We start from the raw sequence: 20,882 nt of genomic DNA, 5'->3' as shown, positions 1-20,882 counted from the left end.
ATTTTCTCTCATTCTCTGCACTTTATCTCTTTTTTTTTTCTTTTTCTCTAAAACATTTTTTTTTGTTTTTTCTTACTTAATCCAGAAGCTGGTTAGCATGCAGTCCGAAACAAATTAAATGCATAGGTAGCACATAAAAATGCATCAGGTTGGTCTTTTATTTTCGAGTACGCCTGTCCTGGACGGACCCAACCCCTGTGTTGAGTCCCCAAAGTCAAATGCATATGATGCAAACAAGCGTTCTTACTAGGGATCCGACATGAGGTTGAGTTATTCTAAGTTCAAAACCTGTGTATGTTGTTCTAGACTTGTGTACCCGAGTGAACAGCTCGAGCCGGAGGGGGGGGGGGAGGTTACGTACCGGGAACCAAAAGGCTATCCGACTTTGTAACTTGTCCAAGCCTTTTCCTAATTTAAGGTATGACACTAACAGAAGAGGGGTCATGCTAGTGTGCACGTCCCCGAAGATGAGAAGATAAGAGTTTAGTAGCAGTTTATATACAGTTCAAGTAGTATCAAAGCGGTAAAAAGTAGTATTTAGCACATTAGGCCCAAACATGTAATAAAAACTAGATAATAAATAAAATCCAAATATAACAATTATTCTAATCTCGAATTCTTGACCCATGAACCAGAGATTCTGGGTTGGGTCCCTAGCAGAGTCGCCAAAGCTGACACACCTCCTTTTTCCTACCCCCGAAATGGTATAAGGGAGTTTTTTCCAATTTAAGTGACAATCGAAATGAGATTTATTTATTTATTGTTTAGATTTGCCACTTGGGATAATTTATGGTGTCCCAAGTCACCGGTTTCAAATCCCGAATCAAGGAAAGATTGAATCTGTTATACAGTCCGCGAACACAAAAATCGGGGTAAGGAATTCTATTAACCCGGGAGAGGGTGTTAGACATTCTCGGGTTCCGTGATTTTAGCACGGTCGCTCAACTACTACTATTGGCTTAATTAGCTGATTTTAGAACATTTTAAACCTACATGCATTTTATTCCTTTTAAACCGCTCTTAATTATCCAATTGTTATACAACTAATTATTTGATTACACGTCGCGAATCGTGTCACGGGAACCGTACCCACAATCCACAACATGTTTATTTTAATAACAAGACTAATTTGTGGCCGGGTCACATAAATGTACCCCCGGATTCTAGAAATTATGCATCACGACCACGTCACGGAAACCGCACCTGTAGCCATGAAAATCAATTAATTAACGCGCCTAAAGCAACTACGAAGCATTATCTAAACTAACTTTCTGAGGGCTATGTGTTATGAATCTTATTTGCATATGGCTCACCTCAAATTATTTTAAAGGAAAAAGTTTGTATATATACGTTTGAAGGTCAACTAAAGATATTCCTATTTATTTAATTTAAAAAAAAACAAGCACCACAACCACGTTACGGGAACCGTACCCGTAGTTGTGATAGTTTAATTACATGCCTAAAGCAAACTACGGGATATATTTTAAATAGCTAATTATGATATTTATGAGGGCCATAGGTTATTTGACTTAAACGGCACACCCCAAATTATTGGTAAGGGACAATCACATAATTAAAACGGGTCCAAAGGAAACCGAATTTACTCCTGGTTAGTGTTCAGTCCAAACCTAGTGATTAACGGGCCCACGTCGGGTGAAACCAGGTGTTTGATTAATTGAAAAGTATTTGAGCAAGTTATAGGCCCAATGCCATTTGGATTTTCAGAAGTCACAACAAGGGGGAATGGCATGATACCAAGCCCAACATTAAACAAGAATGGCCATCCAGTACTTTAAAGAAAATCTCTTTCACTATGTAAATTACAAAGCTAATGAATTAAAGTCTGCTGGATATAATAGCGCTCCAAATTTGGCCAGGGGAGTGACAAGGTCAGAAACAGGCATGAGAGGCCCATTCCCTAGTAGGCTAACCTGTATTGGCCCAAACCAAACCCAATCCCCTTAAGAAATTCCAAAAAAATATAAGATAAGAACTAGCAAGCATCACTAGATTATGAATTCAGATTTTATACCTGTTAACAAGCAATTGTAAAATGGAGACAGATCCAAAGTTATTTTTTACCACCTGCTAATCCTTACACTACAGATTACTCTAACAATGCTAAAGCTATGTAATTCCAAAAATCAACTAACCCTGCTCAAATTGAATGACTAAGCGATAGAGTTTCAACAACCACCATTAACATGATGTCCAAGTTACCAACCTTGAATATAAATAAAAATACAGAAATCAACTACATGATCCCAACCAAGTGAACAGTTCATGAAACTGAATTAGTCTAAATCCCAACATATATGAAATCCTTCCTGAACCATTGCTCATTCAACAAATCCCACACTAACCATATAGGCGGAAAAGAAATACACTAAGAATTGACATAGAATTTCAGGAAAAGAACTGAAAGCCACTGATTCATTCATCAACATTTCCATTACAACTACATACATCAGAATACTCTTATACTTCAGCAGTTATCATAATCCAAGAAAATACCTAGAAAACCAAAGGCAAAGTGAGGTGAGAACACAGAAGTTCAGCGAAGCAGGGTAAGCAAAGAAACAACACAACTAACCAACAAACAGCTTCAGCTCATATTTAAACCTGGACATAGATACTCAATGAAAACTTTTCAAAATTCCTCCTCAAGAGAAGAAAACCAAAATAAAACAGCCAATTTTCAATGAAATAGTGCAGAGACCTTTTTGCAGTCTTTTTTTAGGGTCTGAATGCGTGTGTCAAGAGTGAGGGGAAGGCCTCAATTATACAACAGAAATCTGTTGTGTGCCTTCCAAGACAAGGAGATGGGATTTTTCCAAAATACCCCTCACAGGGCATCTTTTCTAACAGAAAATGGGAAGCTGTCCATAATCTTTAAACTTCTAAATGCTTTATCCGAAAATCCCTATTCTATTTACCAACTTAAAACCCCTAAGTTTTCCTTTGTTCAATCAACCCCCACAAATCCTTAAGGATTGACAACTTTGACAAACAACACTCCTCAAACAGGTTCCAATAAACGGATCAAAAGCCATAAACCACAACACCAAGAATTGTATATCTAAAAGCTCGAAAATAATAGACCTAGGACTCCAAACTCACAAAACTAACATTGCTCTTCAGGCTACAAAATAAACTAAACTAGGCTATTTAGGCAAACATGAAGGCAACTCGTCTACAGATTAAAACCATTAAGCAATTGAAACGAATTAAAAATGAACAGAGATGCCTAAAAATGAACTACACCGTTTATTTTAAAGTTAAACTAATTAACAGAAAAAAAATAAAGATAATTAAACTGATAACAAAACTGTGAGCTAGATTAATTAAACCTGAACTAAACCAAAACAAAACCCTAGAGACCCATAGACTCATGAACTTTTGACTTTCTTTTAATGGTCAAAGAAAGAAAACTGGAGAAGACAGCATGATGAAGAAAAGGAGAAAAGGAAGATGACGAGAAAGGAAAATAAAAAGGAATATGCATACCTTGCCGAGAAACGAGCTAACCGCTTTGAATTTGCTTTAGTCGACCAACAAGGGTCTTTTCCTTCAAGGGATCCAATCTTGGATGGCTTTGACCGGATCTCCTTGGAGGAAAGGACTTCTGAAAGTATACTTGGAGCAAAGGAATCAATCTTGACCAAAAACAGAAAACCCTTTTCGATTTGCAATTTCGGAATTATGCTGGGTTATTTGGGAAACACGGTGATGTATTCATGGAGAGGAGGGTACAGGGATGGCTTGGTGGAGTTTTGGATCGATTTGAGGGGATTAGGATTTGGGACTCGATCTTCTATCTAAAATTCGAAAAGCTTGATGATGATTCGAAGGAAGCGGGATGGGGATTTGCGATGAGGAGATGAAGGAGATCCTAGGGTGTGAATTTGGGGCGGATTGGGGCCGCGCTGCCGATGGATATGGCGGAGGTTTTTGGGGAGGTGGGCTCTAGGGTTTCTTGATAGAGACGAAGATGGGAGGGGAAAGGTTTTGGACTGGGGGGGGGGTCCTAGCTTCAGACAATTATATACCGATGGATCCTTAGTTCCCAGCCATGGGATCAATGAAGATCAACGATTGGGATTCTAGATAGGAGACGACGACGTTTCAGTGATGGGGGGGGGGGAGGGGGAACCGGATCGAGTTGGTATTGGGCCTGGGCGGGTAAGAGAAGAAAAAGGGTTTGGGCTAGGGATTTCCTTCTTGGTCTTGGCCCAAATGAGGTTTTAAAATCAAATTCCTCAATTTCCTTCTCTTTTACTTCCTTTTTGCAATTGTTTTCTTTTCTTTTTCAATTAATAAAAAACTAAATTAGACTCTTAAATTAAATTAAGCTGTAAAATTAAGTTAATTACTTACTAAGATATTTATGATAGTTAATTACTCCTAAATTAGAAGAAGAAATTCCTAATTTAATATTAAAAGGCTAAAAATGCAAAAATAAGCTAGTTTTGTGATTTTTTATTTTTATAAAATAACTAATTTACTAATTAACCTAAAAATGTAAAAATAAGCCCCAAATGCAATGCAAAGTATTTTTGTATTTTTTTTTTCATGATTTAAATAAAATAAACGTGTATAGAAAAATGCAAACAATTAACAAAAATCCTATGAAAAATCTACTTTTTTTTGGGTTGAAAAGATAAGCATATTATAGATACTTAAACATGTACATAAGAGTTTGTGGGATGCATATATTGCATCAGATGAACACAACTAGAACTGGCTACATTAGCTACTATATCACTATTACTACTAACAACATCACTACTACTGCTACTACTAGTAATTAACATAAAGCTTGATTTAAGTAGTCTTCTTCGTAGCATTCCTTCCTGATCCTGCTGGTAAAAGGGTATGACAAAAGGAGGAGGACTTGAAAAAACTACACAACGAGCCTCCACATTTACTGCTCCATGCTTAGCTAGACAGTCTGCAACATAGTTTTGTTCTCTGAAAATGCTTTGTATTTTTGGATCATCCAGCTGATGGAGTAATAACCTACAATCATTGATTAAATTAGTAAATTTGACAGTAGGTGTGGTAAGCATACCAAAGATTGCAGTTGCATCTGTTTCAATGATCAATGGTGTGAGTTGGTGCTGAACAGCTAATTTTAGCCCCATTATAAGTGCTAGCAATTTTGTCTGAACACTGGAGCCATGTTGTGCGTGTCCTGCAAACCCTATAATCCATTTGCACTGCTGATTCCTAAAATACCCACCTATACCACAGTTATTTTGAGTGATGGATGTTGAACCGTCTATATTTAACTTGAAACCCTGGCCATCAAGTGAATGTCATTTAATATAGAAGGACAATAGAGAAGTATTACTTTTCGTAGGATTTGTGAGGTAATAAAATTCAACAGCCTGTTTGTAGAGATAAGTAACACTTGATTTAATATGCTTATGATCAAAGATGTTTTTGTTTCTTATAGACCATAACTGCCACAATGCAAAAAGTAAAATTATGGAAAAAGGAATGCAATTATAGGATGACAAACACTGCTTATGTATGAAAGTGTGCCACCAAGATGTACGATTAGTAGTTACTGGACCAACCATATGAGTAATATTTACCTTAAGAGTAGCCCAAAGTGCAGTAGCATTATGACATTCCATAAAAATATGATGTATTGTCTCAGGAACCAGGTGACATTATGAACACAAAGATGAATTGATAATTTGTAACCTATGTAAATATGCAGCTGTAGGAAGCCTGTCATGACATATTAACCATACAAAGAAGGAAATATTGGGTGGTATTTTGAGTTTTCAAATCCATTTGTAGTTTATGACCTCATTTGTTATGGAATGATTAAGGGCATGTGCAAGAGTATAGTACATAGATTTAACAGAGAACAACCCATCCGGTGTAATTGCCCAATAAAGATGGTCATAATTTACGGGCACCATTGGCATATAAGTATCAATAATTGGAACTTTTAAAGGAGGAGGTAATACAAAAGGCAAAAGATGTAAGTGCCACTGATGATTAAAATAGTAAGAAGACACTCTTTTAATGTCCTCACCTTTGGGTAGGGGTCCATATATATAATTACGAACCAAAGAATTATGAGTTATCCATGGTTCAGTCCAGAAATTTACGTGTTTACCATCAGTCAGGTTCCATTTATAACCTAATCTACAATTAGACTAACCCATAAGAATGTTTGTCCAAGTTCTTGAAACATTCATTTTACTTAAATTAGAAGGCCTAAGATAACTATGTAGAAATACTTGTGCCCATAGCTGAGTAGGGTTTTGAAACAGCCTCCAAGTAAGACTAGAATGCAAAGCTTGATTTTTAATACTGAGATTTTGGATGCCCAATCCCCCTTTCTCTAAAGGTTGTGTAACCATGGACTATTTAATAAGATGTAATTTTTTCTTCTGAGGAGTAGTTCCCCAGAGAAAATTACTTTGGTATCTATTAAGGGAGGAAATAATATACGAAGGCAGGGTGATATATTGCATTAGGTGGTTAGGAAGGTTATTCAAAGTTGATCTTATTAGGATTTGCCTTCCTGCTTTGGTTAAAAAGTGGGTTTTCCATCCTACTAACTTAAATTTGAAAGTGTTAGTTAGGAATTAGTAGTCTCCTTTAGTGGGTCTTGAACTAAAAATAGGAAACCCTAAATACTTACCAAAGTGTGTGCCCTCACTTATATGAAAACTGTGTTGTATTACAACCTTCATATTAGCAGGACAATTCCTAGAGAAGCAAATCCATGATTTCTCAAAGTTAATAGTTTGCCCCGAAGGATGAGTAAATTGATTAATGGTGTTAACTATGGATTGACATGAAGTAGATGTAATTTTTGAGATCAAAATAATATCATCTGCGAAGAAAAGATGAGATAATTGAGGTCCTCTTCTACCTATTGAAATGGGATGCCAAATGTGATAATTAACTTCAGAGTTTATTTTTCGTGACAACATCTCTAAACATAAAATAAAAATATAAGGTGATAGAGGATCGCCTTGTCTAATACCTCGTGTAGGTGTAAAATAGTCAGTAGGTGTACCATTTATTAGAATAGCTGTAGTAGTAGTGGTAATACAAGACATTATTAAATTAACAAAAGTTGGAGGAAAATTTAGATTTTGTAATGTGTTATAAATGAAAGACCATTCCAGCTTATCAAAAGCCTTTTCAAGATCCAGCTTAAGCAGCATATTAGAATTTTTACCTTTCATTCTATGGAACCTAGAGATAATTTCTTGTACATTAATTGCATTATCAGTTGCTCGTCTATTTTTCTGAAAACTGGATTGAGTCGGATGGATAAGATGTTCTAGAACTGGTTTTATTCTATTAACAATAATTTTTGTAATAATCTTATAGATAGTATTACAAAGGCTAATAGGTCTGAATTGTGATATAGTTGAAGCATTCTTGTTTTTAGGAATTAAGCAAATAAAAGTTGTATTTATAGAAGGGTCAATCTGATGGTCCAAGAAAACCTTATGACAAAAATAGTTGACAGAATTTCCTATGATATGCCAATATTTCTGATAAAATAGAGGATGTAATCCGTCTAGGCCAGGTGCCTTAAGGGGTTGAAACGCATTTATGGCATTTAAAATTTTAAAATCTTGTAAAGGAGTTATTAAAATAGTTGGATCAGTTGAGGTTAATATATTAAAAGGGTGTACGAAAGAGGAATGAGTAGAATTGGTTTCTTGAGTAGTGAAGAGATGACTATAGTAATTAGTAATGTCATCTTTAATTTTTTGAGGGTCAGTAATCCAATTTCCTCCTAAGTCCTTAAGAGCAGTTATACGATTATGTCTACGTCAATTTAAAGTTGTTAGGTGGAAAAATTTGGTGGTAGCATCACCATTATTTAACCAATTTATTCTTGATTTTAACTTCCAAAATTCCTCCTCGAGCTGGAGAATGTGATTAAATTCCAAAGTTAAGGATTTTTCCAAATTTTGTAAAAATAGACTAGTTGGATGGTGAATAGAGGCTTGGATCCCACCTAGTCTTGCCAGTAATTTATTTTTACGCTTAAAAATGTTACCAAAAGTAGTTTTATTCCAAACTTGTATGGATTCCACAAATTGATTAATAGTAGGAATTAAGTGAAGCTTTTCTGACCAAACTTGTTTTATTACTGCTGAGAAGGTAGGATGGGTAGTCCATATAGATTCTAGCCTAAATATTTTTTTCCTTGGCATAAAACATTGTTGTAATTAAATTTTAATAGGGCAATGATCAGAATGAGTTCGAGGAAGGTGTGTTACCAAAGCAGTACAATAATTAGCTATCCGCCCATAATTAACTAACACACGATCAATACGTTCTAAAATATTAATACTGTTATGTCTATCATTTGTCCAAGTGTAACGACTACCCTTATATCCTAAATCTGTTAATAGGCAATAATTAAAACAGTCTAATAATCTATTAGCTCTAGCATTATTTATAGGAAAACCTCCAAATTTATCTGCGGTATGTAATATTTCATTGAAATCTCCCCCTAACAACCAAGGCCCCTTATAATTATCAAATATACACCTAATGTTATCCCATAATACTAGTCTAGATTCCAAGTCATTACTTGCATAAATAGCACTAAATAAAAAGGTAAAGGGTAAGGGAAGCACCTGAATATGGTAATTGATCTCTTGGGTAGATGTGGCCACCTGCTCCACATTTACAAGAGCTGCATTCCACAGAATAACAATCCCTCCTGATTGTCCTACAGCAGATACCTCAATCATACTTGTGAACTCAATGTCATCCTTCAGAAGCTGGTGGGATTGGACGTGTGTCTCCAGAAGAACCACCAAAGTAGGTCGATTATAATCTAATAAGGATCTAAAATTCCTACGAAACTCAACTGAATGAGCACCCCTACAGTTCCAAATGATAAAATTCATATGGGTTAACTGGAGTTCATTTTGTCCATTACTGGACTCTCCTGGATAAAGCCTTAAGGTGGGGAGAAATAACATTGCATATTTACCCACCACGAGATTTGTTGTTGGCCTCAAATGGAATGAGGTTGCAAGCAGATTTTGTGGGCACCTTATGAAGATCTTTCTTTTGAACTCTTCCTTCTGAACAAAAACTTTTATGCCATCCATACATGCATGGACTGGTCGTGTCTCTCTGTTGTATACGATGGTTGTGTCTAACTATGCCTAAAAATGCACATCCTACTCCTCTTGTTCTAGTTGATTGTGATGCGGTGGAGATGGGGAATAAGGTGGTGGTATTGGTAAAATGGGGGTTGCTGGTCTCAAAAGAGGTGTGTGGGGTTGAGGATTCCAGTAGGGTTGGATCCAAGGGGTGTTTGGAGTAGGAAGAGGATAAAATGGCATGTGTGGTAGATTGGGGTGGAGATGTGTATGATCACAGACTGGAGTAGGTAGGGGCAGAGGTTGGTATGGTGCTAGGTGAGGTGCCTGCATCATGGACCAATGGTAGCGAGCATATAGGTCTATCCCCAATTGCATCCCTTCCGCCACTATTTGTGCTAATTACCTTGGATGGTTGATTAATATCGTCACTTATTGTTGATTTACATGCATGGTGAATGTCAAATCATGGTTGTGCAAACCCGACTCTAGCCAAAATGCTAGGAGAGTTGGTGCATGTGGTGTTTGGGTCGTGTAGATTATTGTATTTGGTTCCATTATTAGATGAGGTGGAGGGTGAGAGGGACAACTGGGATTATGTTGTAAGTGTTGAGTGTTCTGCCTTGGTTGAGTTCTTGGCCATCGGAGATGACTGAGAAAGTTGAAGGGAAACATGGTCTTCATTGGGAGATTCTGATAGAGGAGGAGTCAAGTTGGTAGAGACTATATTTGGTGTTTGAAGTGGAGATGGAGCAATGCCAATGGATGTGGATGGCGGTTGAAGAGTAGTGGGAGACTCATTATGGCCTAGTTGCATGGCAACAGAAGCTTGAAATGATGGAGGGATTCTGATATTCAAAGGAGGAGGTGGAGGGTTTGGTAGTGTTGTTGTATATTTTTCTTGTGGAGGTGAAGAAGGTATGGTTGGGGATTGGGGCATGCTTTGCATGTGGGAAGGGATATCGTGTCGAGTTGTATGGTTAGTGATAGGGTTTGATATATGAGAAGGAGTAGGTTTTGAAGAATGCCCTGATTGGACCGAGTGCATAGGCACTTGAGTGGTCTTTGAGAGTTGCAAATTATTAGGTATTGGGTTTAATAAACAGGTATCATTTTCAGGTGGATCATCTACTAATGTATGATACTTATTATTAATTAATACAGGGTTAAGGGTGGAGGGTAGCTTAGAACCAGTAGTTGTTGTATTAGTTAACGGAGTTAATGTTAACTTAGTAAAAGGAAGATTATTAGGGTTAATCACCCCTTGCTTACCTGACTGACCTACCACTCTTGTCTCCAGTGGAGGTAGCACTGGCAATGGATCATCTGTGTAAGGAGATCTTCTAAGGATAGATTTTTTCGGAAATTGAACAATTTGCCATGCTCCATTAGCCGTAGTAGAAGTAGTGGAATTAGAGTGAACAACATCCATTAGATGATCCATTTGTGAATTTTCTGTGGAAGGATCTACGTTTACAAAGTAATTGCAAGCCCTTTGATTATGACCCATACAACCACACTTAACACAAAGTAAATTTAATCCTTCATAGAGTATAATTTGTTTATGATTACCAATGTATAAGTGTGAATTTAAAGGCTGATCAAGTAGTACTTCCACAAATAACCTAGCATATTGTCCTATTGTAGTTGAAGCAATGCAAGTGTCCACTGATAATAACTTACCAATTTTCTGGCCTCACTTGTGCAAAATTTGATAATCGTAATATTCTGTAGGTAATTCGGGAAAACGTAACCAAAGAGCAGAGGTTGTTAAGTTTGTCTCAGAAGCCTTAAACTTAGGTTCCCATTGACGAACGGATAAAAAATGATTTAAAACAAACCAAGGGCCACCCTGTAAGGCACGTATTTTGTTTTCCTCCTTTTGAAATTTTAGTAGAAAAAAATCTGACCCTAAGTCAATTAGAGGGAGATTTTCAGTAGGTTTCCATAATGCGCATATTTTTTGTCTAAGTAGTTGATGCTCAAATTTTCTACCAAAAACCTTAATAATCACTACATGTTGCCATGGTTAATACAGCCTATATTTTTATTCAACAGATAAGGTTATGAAAGTAGAAGGGTCATTAGGAGCATCAAACTCATCTGAATTCTCCAAAGGATAAGTGATTGGTGTGGGAAACATAGACGGTGCAGAAGAAAGGTTATTTGAGTTTAAGGTTTGTAGATATATTTTTTGTAAGGGAGGAAGAAGAAATTGGTGTTGAAGTAATTTTGGAGATTAGTTGATCCGGTGGTTTTGGTGGTTTAGGTAGAATTGAGGTGGAGGAGTCATACTGGTTGGAGGAGGTTATTGGGAGCATTTTTCAAAGAAAGGTTTAACCCCTATGATTTTTCACATAATGTTTCAATGTCCATATCGTAATCTATGAAAAATATACAACAATTGCAAATAATGGGAAAACATTATTTTCTTGGATTTTATAGGAGTAATTCATATAGGGAAAAAAAATCACGTGTTCACAATGTGAAATAACAATCAATACAATTCTAGTCTTACCACATTTGCGTAAACACCAACGGAGCTCAATTTCTAATAAAAAGGGGGTTTTAGCCATACATACCTCAATAGAGATTTTCTTAAATTCTTACAAAATTCCGGGACTCTTAGCAACTTCAATCTATTTTATGAGAATTACAAACTGAACCAAGAATTAGAGACATGATTAAGATTCTAGCTCATTTGAGCATATTATCAAGCACTGAGTGTGAATTGTGATTTTAGGATCCTTTTTGTGAGAGATTTTCATCATCTTACACCCCAATTTCTATCTTTTTAGCTCACAGCCTTCCCATACCCTATTATCACTTATGCATGCAAGAAAATCTATTTTTTTTATACCGATGAACCCACTTGCTATTACTCATTTTAGTGTGAATTTCGAAACTAAAGGTTAGGGCTCAAGTTCTTACCTCTTGGGGTGAAAGCCTAGCAGCTTTTCTTGATAATCTTCAAGGGCTTAGGCAAGAATTGAGTGCGGAATTATTGAAGATCGCCCTCTCCCTATAGAACTTCCTCACTTACTCTATATGCAGTAAAATAGCATAAAAGGGGTCTAATGGGGTGTTTTTAATTGGATGGGGTCGGGTTTAAAAAGTTAGAAAATAGGAGCCCCGACATAATCTGCGATCGAATATGCGATCGCATAATGGACATGTAGCCCGCAAAATGGACCGCAAAAATGATCCAAAAAACCTGAACAAACTGCCCGAGTATGCGACAAAAATGTGGTCCGCATACCTATTCTGTGGTCACATAATGCACCGCAGAACTGTCCCCCGCAAAAATTCCAAGGAGATTATGCGATGAATATGCGGCCCGCATATTGATTATGCGATCATATAATTGGCCGCATAGTTGACCTCAAAATTAACCATCAAACTGTCTGACTCTGTGGCAACTATGTGGTCCGCACAGCTATTATGCGATCGCATAATGGACCACGAAAACGCACTTTTCTGGAAAATAATATTCTTTAACTTTTTAATGCACTGATTAGTCCAAAGGGTCCGAACCACGAAGAATTTTACCAATTTCTAACACATATTCCTAACTTGGCACTACGATCTTTCGAGTTTTGGGTAGAAATTTTCACGGGGCCTTACACCTTAGACTATAAAATTCTATTTATGTATTTTTCAAACAGACTGTGTAATTGTTCCATTGTTTCTTTGTAAACTCCATTCATAGAAGCTCATGATTTATACTACCAGTCCTTGAAAAATGTATAAGATTTAGATAATTCTCTTGTTTCATTATTTTATTAAGTTAAATGAATCTGGATAATTATTAATTGGCTTAACTAGCGGGTTGGGTTAGGTGCCATTGCGACTAGTGGAATTTGGGTCGTGACAAGTTGGTATTAGAGCTCTAGGTTCATAGGTTCTACAAGTCATGAGCAAGTGTCTAGTAGAGTCTTGCGGATCGGTATGATGACGTCTATATCTATCTTCGAGAGGCTACAGGAAATTTAGGATATACTTCCCATCTTTCTTTCCTTATCGTGCGACATTGACTCAGCTTGAAGCGTGACTCTTTGAATTCCTTCCACGCATTTGTAAGCGCATGTAAGCGCTTGGTATCAGCTGTACATTGATGACTTGTGATTCTATGGATGATGTGCGAGATGTAATTTTGGTATGATGATGATGGGCTAGCCTGGAGGACTTGAGGCCGTGTTTTGACTGTGGTTTGAGTACAGAGGTGTTGATTATGTGAACACGTACTTTTGGATTTATATGTCTGGCAGTGTCCCTAATCGTTGAATTTATGGCTAGATGGCTATATGATAAGTATGATGTGACTGCGAGATGTGTTCATATGGTTGAATGTTACGAGAAGGGTCTTCTTGGAGTGTAGAAGGAACTATTTGGTGCTTGATTTCCATCTTGATTTAATGTATAGTCCCAAGTTATGGGTGTGTTGAAGGCTCTTTTTATGTTGATTAGTGGAGGAGTGAAGTAGATTTCATGTCGCTATATGAGTTCAGACTCAGGAAGATTAAGTGATTGCGTAATGTTTATGACCCTGGAAGGGTATAGCGAGAGGCCGGTTTAAGGCAAAGCAGGTGGGCTATCTTCTGCAGAGTATCCTGAGGTTTGTGTGATCCCTATGATTGTTTGTTGGGAGTTCTCTTTTACTAGTGAAATATGTGTTACAATTTGAGTTTGGATTGCTTATGAGAGTGGGCTTGACTATTACGAGGATGAATACAAGATTTGCAAATGATTTGAGGTATTATATGGTTTGTGTTGCATGAACTTATGGAGGATTTAGTTGAATCTCACTGCGATATAATAATAAAGTATGGGCATTGGGAGTTATGGTGTGTTTTGATCTATGGCTTTGAGCCAAGTGGGGGAGTCCGCTATTGATAAGTTGATTTCACGGTTATGTATTGTATTGGTTTCGGTTTGAGGTATACTTGTGAATGAGTTATGTTCTGCAGAGGGTGAGATTGAGGATGACTTGAGTAAAAGATTCTTGGTAAACTTTATGAGTATATGAGAATCACGGAATGATTTGATTTGATATTGGTAAAGGATGTAATATGTATGGAGCAGGAATATATTTGGTTGCATAAAGGTGGAGTTACTTCCTTGTGTGTTGGAGTGCTAATGAGGTACCAGTCGTTCAGTCCGTTTGGTCAATTTAATTGAGATTTGAGCATAGTGGAAGACTCTTGATAATGGTTCAAATGAATTCAAGATTGTAGCGTGGCAATTGGGAATCTTTCAGATGTGTATTTGGCTAGAAACTAAGATTCATATTGGAGGATGTCAGGACTTGTGGCATTTCTATATCATTATGGATTTTACATATCAGTACCAGGAAGGTGAAGGTAATGGCTTTAGATTCGCAGAAGGGCTCTTCAGAGTGGGTATCTCGGTTGTGGTACTTTTGGGGTGATTAAGAGAGCATTCAACGACTTATGAGCCTTAGGGCGGTGTGGTTTATGTTAGGGTATCATGTGGTGAGTCTTGGTTGAGGAGAAGTATCAATTTGAAGGTAATTCAGAAGGAACTAGGATAAATAGGACAATCTGGTAGTAGGTTGGATCGACATGGTAATGGATGCGATTGGCTCTTTTTGTCCTTATGAGGTAGTGAGTTTCTACACATGTTTTGTGGTGGTACTCTTGGGTTTTGGTGTCCTGTGTGGCTTGGTTAAGTTAGAGACATTCAGTTCTGATGGTTTGGTTATGTGCAAATGGGTTTTTGAGAGTTCTCGATGGTTTCTACCACGGTTTGAGATGTATATTTTCTACTGGCGTGAGGAGCATGTGATGTATAGTGATTTTCTCCATATGAAATCAAATGGACAGTTCATGGCCAATTGAGTGAGTAGTTTCTTGTGAGTCGAAGTGGATTACGAAGTTCTCGTATTTTTCGTATGATGGAAAAATACATGCGGTGTGTTGTGTAGGATTGAGATTTTCATGTGTAAGATCACGATTCCGTTTTGAAGCGGAGGTCATAAGTCCTTAGGCAACATGGATAGTTTCAGATGACTAGGTAAATAACATTACTATTTGTTATGGCTTGATGAGAGTATACATTTCAGAAGGGGGGATGTGTTCTGATTTATAGATACTTCATTGGTATTTCGGCACTCTCCTAGTTGATCGACTGCTGGTGTTCAAATTTTGCTTTGTGGCACAGAAGAATTATAGAAGTATTCCTCGCGGGATGATCGTGTATGAGAGATGTGTTATACATTCAGGCGGTGGAGTTGGGATCAGATATGGTGATTCATATTTTCTATAGATTTGGAGATTGGGAGCTCTCAGGAGCAGATTGTTGCATGGTTGTGGATTGTGAAGTGTGACCGAAGCTATCCAGGTGATAGTATATGTTATGATTCAGTTATTGTGGACTTTCGGAGGAATATTTATCTATTTGTGGGTGACCAGAGTTTATTTGGAGGTCCATTGGTAGGCCCAATTAGGATGTCTATTCTACACCGAGTCAGATTAGTTGGCTACATACTGCTATTACTGAGGGATGTGCCATTTGGTTGTTGTTGAGCTTATTCATGTTCTGAAATGATCTATGAGTTACTCTTCTATGCCACAAGGAGTTGTGATTGTTGGTTATATGCACACATAGTGCGGTTCTATTTGAGCTTTATAGAGGAATTTGAGCGAGATGAGTATTTGGGTATTGCATGATTAATTGCGCATTGGCTATGTTCTTTCCTGATTGTGGTATTGCGTTATTTGCTCTTCATGGTTATGGTAATGCACTTTGGGTGCTTGATGTCGAATTTTGCGTGGTTATTGATTTTGAGCTGGGTGGCTCGAGGTACATAATATGGACCAGCATTTGGATGGGTCACGCATTGTAGCGGAGTTATGTTGAGACATTATCCTTTGTGTTAGATTCGTGTGTTTTGGTTATACGGTGTGTGATAGGTTCTTAGCATTGCTTTGTAGTGGTACTTGTCGAGCTTGCGAGATATTTCCTTCGTCTGAGTCATTTTCCATCATTGAGTACATTTGGAATGTTGCATATTGGTGCACGGATTGCACGAGTTGCGGCTTTAGACTGTATTAAGGTGTCATGTCACTAGAGTGATTATGTTAGATGGGATGAGGTTATCGTACCTAGAATGGGTGCTATCGGATCAGGCTGCGGTATATTTGGAAGGATATTGATGCTGATCGGCTAAGAAATTTTTTATAGTTCCTATAAAAAGAGAGGTAGTTCCACAACTTGTTGGTCTGGCGAATGGTTATGAGTTTATGCATGTTTCTTTCATCGTTGGCACTATATGAAGGTGTTAGAATGAGGCTCTATTTTATAGGTGGTTTATTACCGGTATTGGGTTGTTTTGAGCAGCTACTGTGATTAGAAGTTATCGCTATGAGTGTTTGAGTTTTATGGTATATCATGTGATTTAATCTTGAGTTATGTCTATGGCTTGATACAGCTTGTTCAAACTTAAACAGTGTGTAGATGCAAGATTTTTATCTTATAGAAAATTTTGGATGTGAAAATTGGATTCGAAAGCTTATGGGCTAGGTTGGATTAATATATTTCAATCGTGTTGTGTTATCAAATCTATATGGGATAGGGTGACGTGGGATCACCCCCGGGTATGTGCATAGTGAGGTTACACAGAAATTTGATGGCTTTTGAAACAACTCTGGGCACGTTCGAGGACGAACGTATATTTAAGTGGGGGGAGAATTTAACGACCCGACCGGTCGTTTTAAGCATTTGCACTTCGCTTAGTAGTTTGGGGGCACGAGAAGCTTCGCATGATGTATTAGGACTTGTGTGCAAAATAGGTTCATTCTGAGTTTATTTAATATGTTTCGGCGTGAGATTTTTGGAAGTCGAAAGTTCGTTAAGTTTGATTTGAGGTGCATTTCATCGTTTCGATATTGTTATGTGTGTTTTGAGGCCTTGAGTAGGTCCGTATTATAATATGGAACTTTTTAGTATATTTAGACGGGGTCCCGAGGGGCTCAGGTGAGTTTCGGATAGGTTTGGGTTGTGTTGCGCTCATTTTTCTTATATTTCGACGTCATTTATTCAAGCATAAATGGTATCACATTGAACAAATGATCTCCGATTTCTGTTTTTATTGAAGTATGTATCATAGTTACGGAGCCATATAAAAAAGAATCGTCAAATTTGGATACCATATGAGGATTTTATGGTCATTTTACTAAGAATTGGGTTGCCAGATTATTTTTAGATTAATTACGAAATTGCCACTGCTGCGTATTTAAAAATCTGCACTATTTCCAAATATTGAAACCAACATATCTCCTTCAAATGGAGTGATTCAAGACCCTAAATTGACTATAATTTTACAAGGAATGTATTGGAGGTATCAAAAGCGAGTTTCGAGATTTTTGACACAAGAAACAAGGCAGAACAGTGTTAAAACGAGGGTTTTATGCATTTAACATATTTTGAGTTGGGGATCTCAGAATTGAGAAATTTTTTGAGGCGTTTTTCAGCATATGAATTGGGTAAGTGTTCTATATTCGGTTTTGATTATATTTCATAAATCTATCTTCGATTTTAGCTTTTGGTTGATAAATTTTAAAGAAGAAATTGAGGGTTTTGGCCTAAAGTTCCATAATGTGAATTTTTGAGTTTTGAACACCGATTCGGAGTTAGATTTGAGTGAAACTAGTGTGGTTGAACTCGTAATTGAATGGGTTGAAGAATTTTTTAAGTTTTGTCGGGTTTCGAGGTGCGGGCCCGGGTTGGGCTTTTGATTAAAGATTCGACCTTTTTCAATTAGGATAGGTTCCTTTAGCATTGTTTGATATATTTGAGTTGTTTTTGATTAGTTTTGATCCATTCAGAGGTCGCAATGCGCGTGATGGGATTCTTCGAGCATCGCTTGGCTTGCTCGGTGTCGGAATTGGCTTGTTTAAGATAAGTAACTCTTCTAAGCTTAGTGTTGAGGGTATGAAACCCCGAACTATGTGTTATGTGATTGGTATTGAGATGACGCAGATGCTAGGTGATGGGCGTGTGGGCGTGCACCCTGTGAAATGGGACTCTGTTGTTGCCATGGCCTTGTATAGTGGCCCTATTTTGTTGATATTTGTGTTTTCATCATGTGATAAAGTAATTGAGCTGTCTGTTTACCGTAAAAATAGTAATAACAATTAAATTTGATTATAGGATTCTAAAAATACGTGATCTATTTTTATGCTAGTTGTAAAGCAGTTGATGCTATGTGTGAGGTTTAGAAACGAGATAAGAGTAAAGAGTACGGTGATAACCAAACTGATAGGTTAACAATTGGGGCTTCGAGCTTGTCGATTCGGGGGTCTCGAGGTCGATTTCGGAGCTCGACTGTGAGCTATCGAAGGTGATCGAAATATGACTAACAGATATAATAAAATCAGCGAAGGCTCTTTATGGCTAATGATAAGCAATAAATGATGAACAATAATGAAGATAATAAATGGAAGCAATAATATCAAGGGAATATGTTAGAGAGCATAGAGAATGTTCTTGTATATTTCGTATAGAGAAACTGAAGCAACAAGTCCTTACAAAATGACAAAGGTCCCCTTTATATATGAGGGGAATCCCAACATAGTGCAGAATGCATTAATTACAAATATATGGAGATGGGACAACTAGATGATGCCCTGATTTGGGTTTAGAGTAGACCACTGGACTTTGTCAGCATTAACCGTGTGCCTTGAGAACTCCCCATTTCTATTATAACTGTGGTCAACATTGTCCCAAGGTCGAGCATCGACGAACCTTTAGGGAGAAGACTCGATCGTAGCCTTGTAACCTCGATCCTTTGAGATGATCTTTGGAGGTGCTTCGATGACGAGGAATTAGACCCTCCAATTTTACCATATATAGATAGTCCCCGCGTTTCTTGGAGTAGAACGACATGAAACAATTTTGACATCCAACTCTTCGGACTTCCCGTGGAACACTTTGACGTTCCTTGGATCGAGACTGGATTGGACCGATAAACCCAGGTCGTCGGGACCCTTACTTCGAGTTGAATGAAAGTGACGCTTCGAGCCTTGAGACCGTGATTTATCTTTTAGACTTCGCGGTAATCATTGGGGGGAAATTCGCTCGGAGGCCCGAGGATAGGGACTGCCTTTAAGATTCCGAGAGCAATCCCTGAGTGGAGGTTCGTTCAAACCTGGGCCACCTGGAAACTTTCTTTGAACTTAGTGTAGATAGCCTTAAGGTGTTGTAGATAGATCCCGAATGAGGGTTTTCCCGAACTCAGACAGTACCCCGGGGTCAGGCCCATACGAGTGGAGTTTAGGTGCTTATTTCCTTCTTGAGTTTTGCAACGATTCCAATAGCTTCTTGAAGCCTAACTTCTTTTTGATGGAGGTCCTCGAAGTTGGGTACCACCTCGGGACTTGCGATGATGTTGTTCGCTTCTTAGAGCCTAACTTTTCTTTGATGGAGGTCCTCGAGGTCGGGTATCACCTCGGGACTTCCGACGACGTCGTTGGCTTCTTGGAGCCTAACTTCTCTTTGGTGGGGTTCCTCGAGGCTGGGTACCACCTCGGGACTTGTGACGATGTTGTTGGCTTCTTAGAGCCTAACTTCTCTTTGATGGAGGTCCTCGAGGTCGGGTACCACCTCGGGACTTGCAACGATGGTGTTGGCTTCTTAGAGCCTAACTTCTATTTGACGGAGGTCCTCGAGGTCGGGTACCACTTCGGGACTTGCAACGATGTCGTTGGTTTCTTAGAGCCTAACTTCTCTTTGGTGGAGGTCCTCGAGGTCGGGTACCACCTCGAGACTTGCGACGATGCCGTTGGCTTCTTAGAGCCTAACTTCTCTTTGGTGGAGGTCCTCGAGGTTGGGTACCACCTCGAGACTCGGATGATGCCATTTTTTTCATATATAGGGTTGTTTCTGCTTTTTTGGATATCCCACCATTCTAAGTAGTTGCCCTTCTTTTTCTGCGTTAAGCCTTTCATTATTTCATTACTAACGCACTTGTACAAATTCCTGCTTTAGCTCTCTACTTTTGCCATAGCCATGGTTGCTACATCGAGGCCCGTCCAGCAGAGAGGGGAGAGTTCCGCCTCCGGTATTCAGGACCAATAAGAGTATACCTTGAAGGATACTTATTTGATAGGACAAGAACATCTTGGGTTAGTGAGGAAAGACTGTGGGTAGGGGGGAGGAAGAGGTGGTGTTACATATACTTTCCCCAGATGAGGGCATCATGGATCGTGCTGATGGATTTTTGAACGTCATGTATCCTTTCACATTGGGCCCCCTTGATAGGGTTGTTTTTGACTTCTGTTTAAAGTATCGGGTTACCTTAGTGCAGATCCACCCGACATTTTGGCGAATAGTGTTGATGATGAGATATTTTGAGAAGAAGGCAAGGCTTGAACTTACGCTCAGTCATCTTATTAGGTTGTACCTTCCCGTTCACCATCGAGGTATGCTAACCTTGCGATGCCACTCGACCACGCCCTTCATTGTTGATGATGAGGAAGATGGAGATCGGGAGTGGATGAGTCGATTCATCCGAGTCCAGACTACTGACATTATCCCCGTGGAGCTTATGTCGTTCTCTGAGAATTGGAACTATACATAAAAGTGGTACATTCCGTGCCTTCTCAGTTTTGTTTATGGCGAAGGCTGGTTTTGTAACTGTGCCTTCTTTTCTTTTTCTACAGCGGCTTCATGGGCGTTAGGCGACGTTCCTGATCTGCCGGATTGGGTTCGGAGGTTGGCGACCCACTCGACTTGTGATGAGCGCAAGTG

General features: G+C 38.4%; 1 protein-coding gene across 1 annotated transcript; it reads right to left on the bottom strand.

Moving 5' to 3' along the window:
* Positions 1-9,708: 9,708 nt before the first annotated feature.
* LOC138887581 (proline-rich receptor-like protein kinase PERK8) lies at positions 9,709-10,557 on the bottom strand. Its single transcript, XM_070169346.1, has one exon. It carries the CDS (start codon positions 10,555-10,557, stop codon positions 9,709-9,711), a length of 849 nt encoding a protein of 282 aa, XP_070025447.1.
* Positions 10,558-20,882: the final 10,325 nt, after the last annotated feature.

This window comes from Nicotiana sylvestris, chromosome 3 (assembly GCF_000393655.2).
Source record: "Nicotiana sylvestris chromosome 3, ASM39365v2, whole genome shotgun sequence".
In the NCBI taxonomy this organism is placed as follows: Eukaryota; Viridiplantae; Streptophyta; class Magnoliopsida; order Solanales; family Solanaceae; genus Nicotiana; species Nicotiana sylvestris.
Note: the sequence above shows the minus strand (reverse complement) of the source record. Positions and strands in the feature narration are given on the sequence as shown.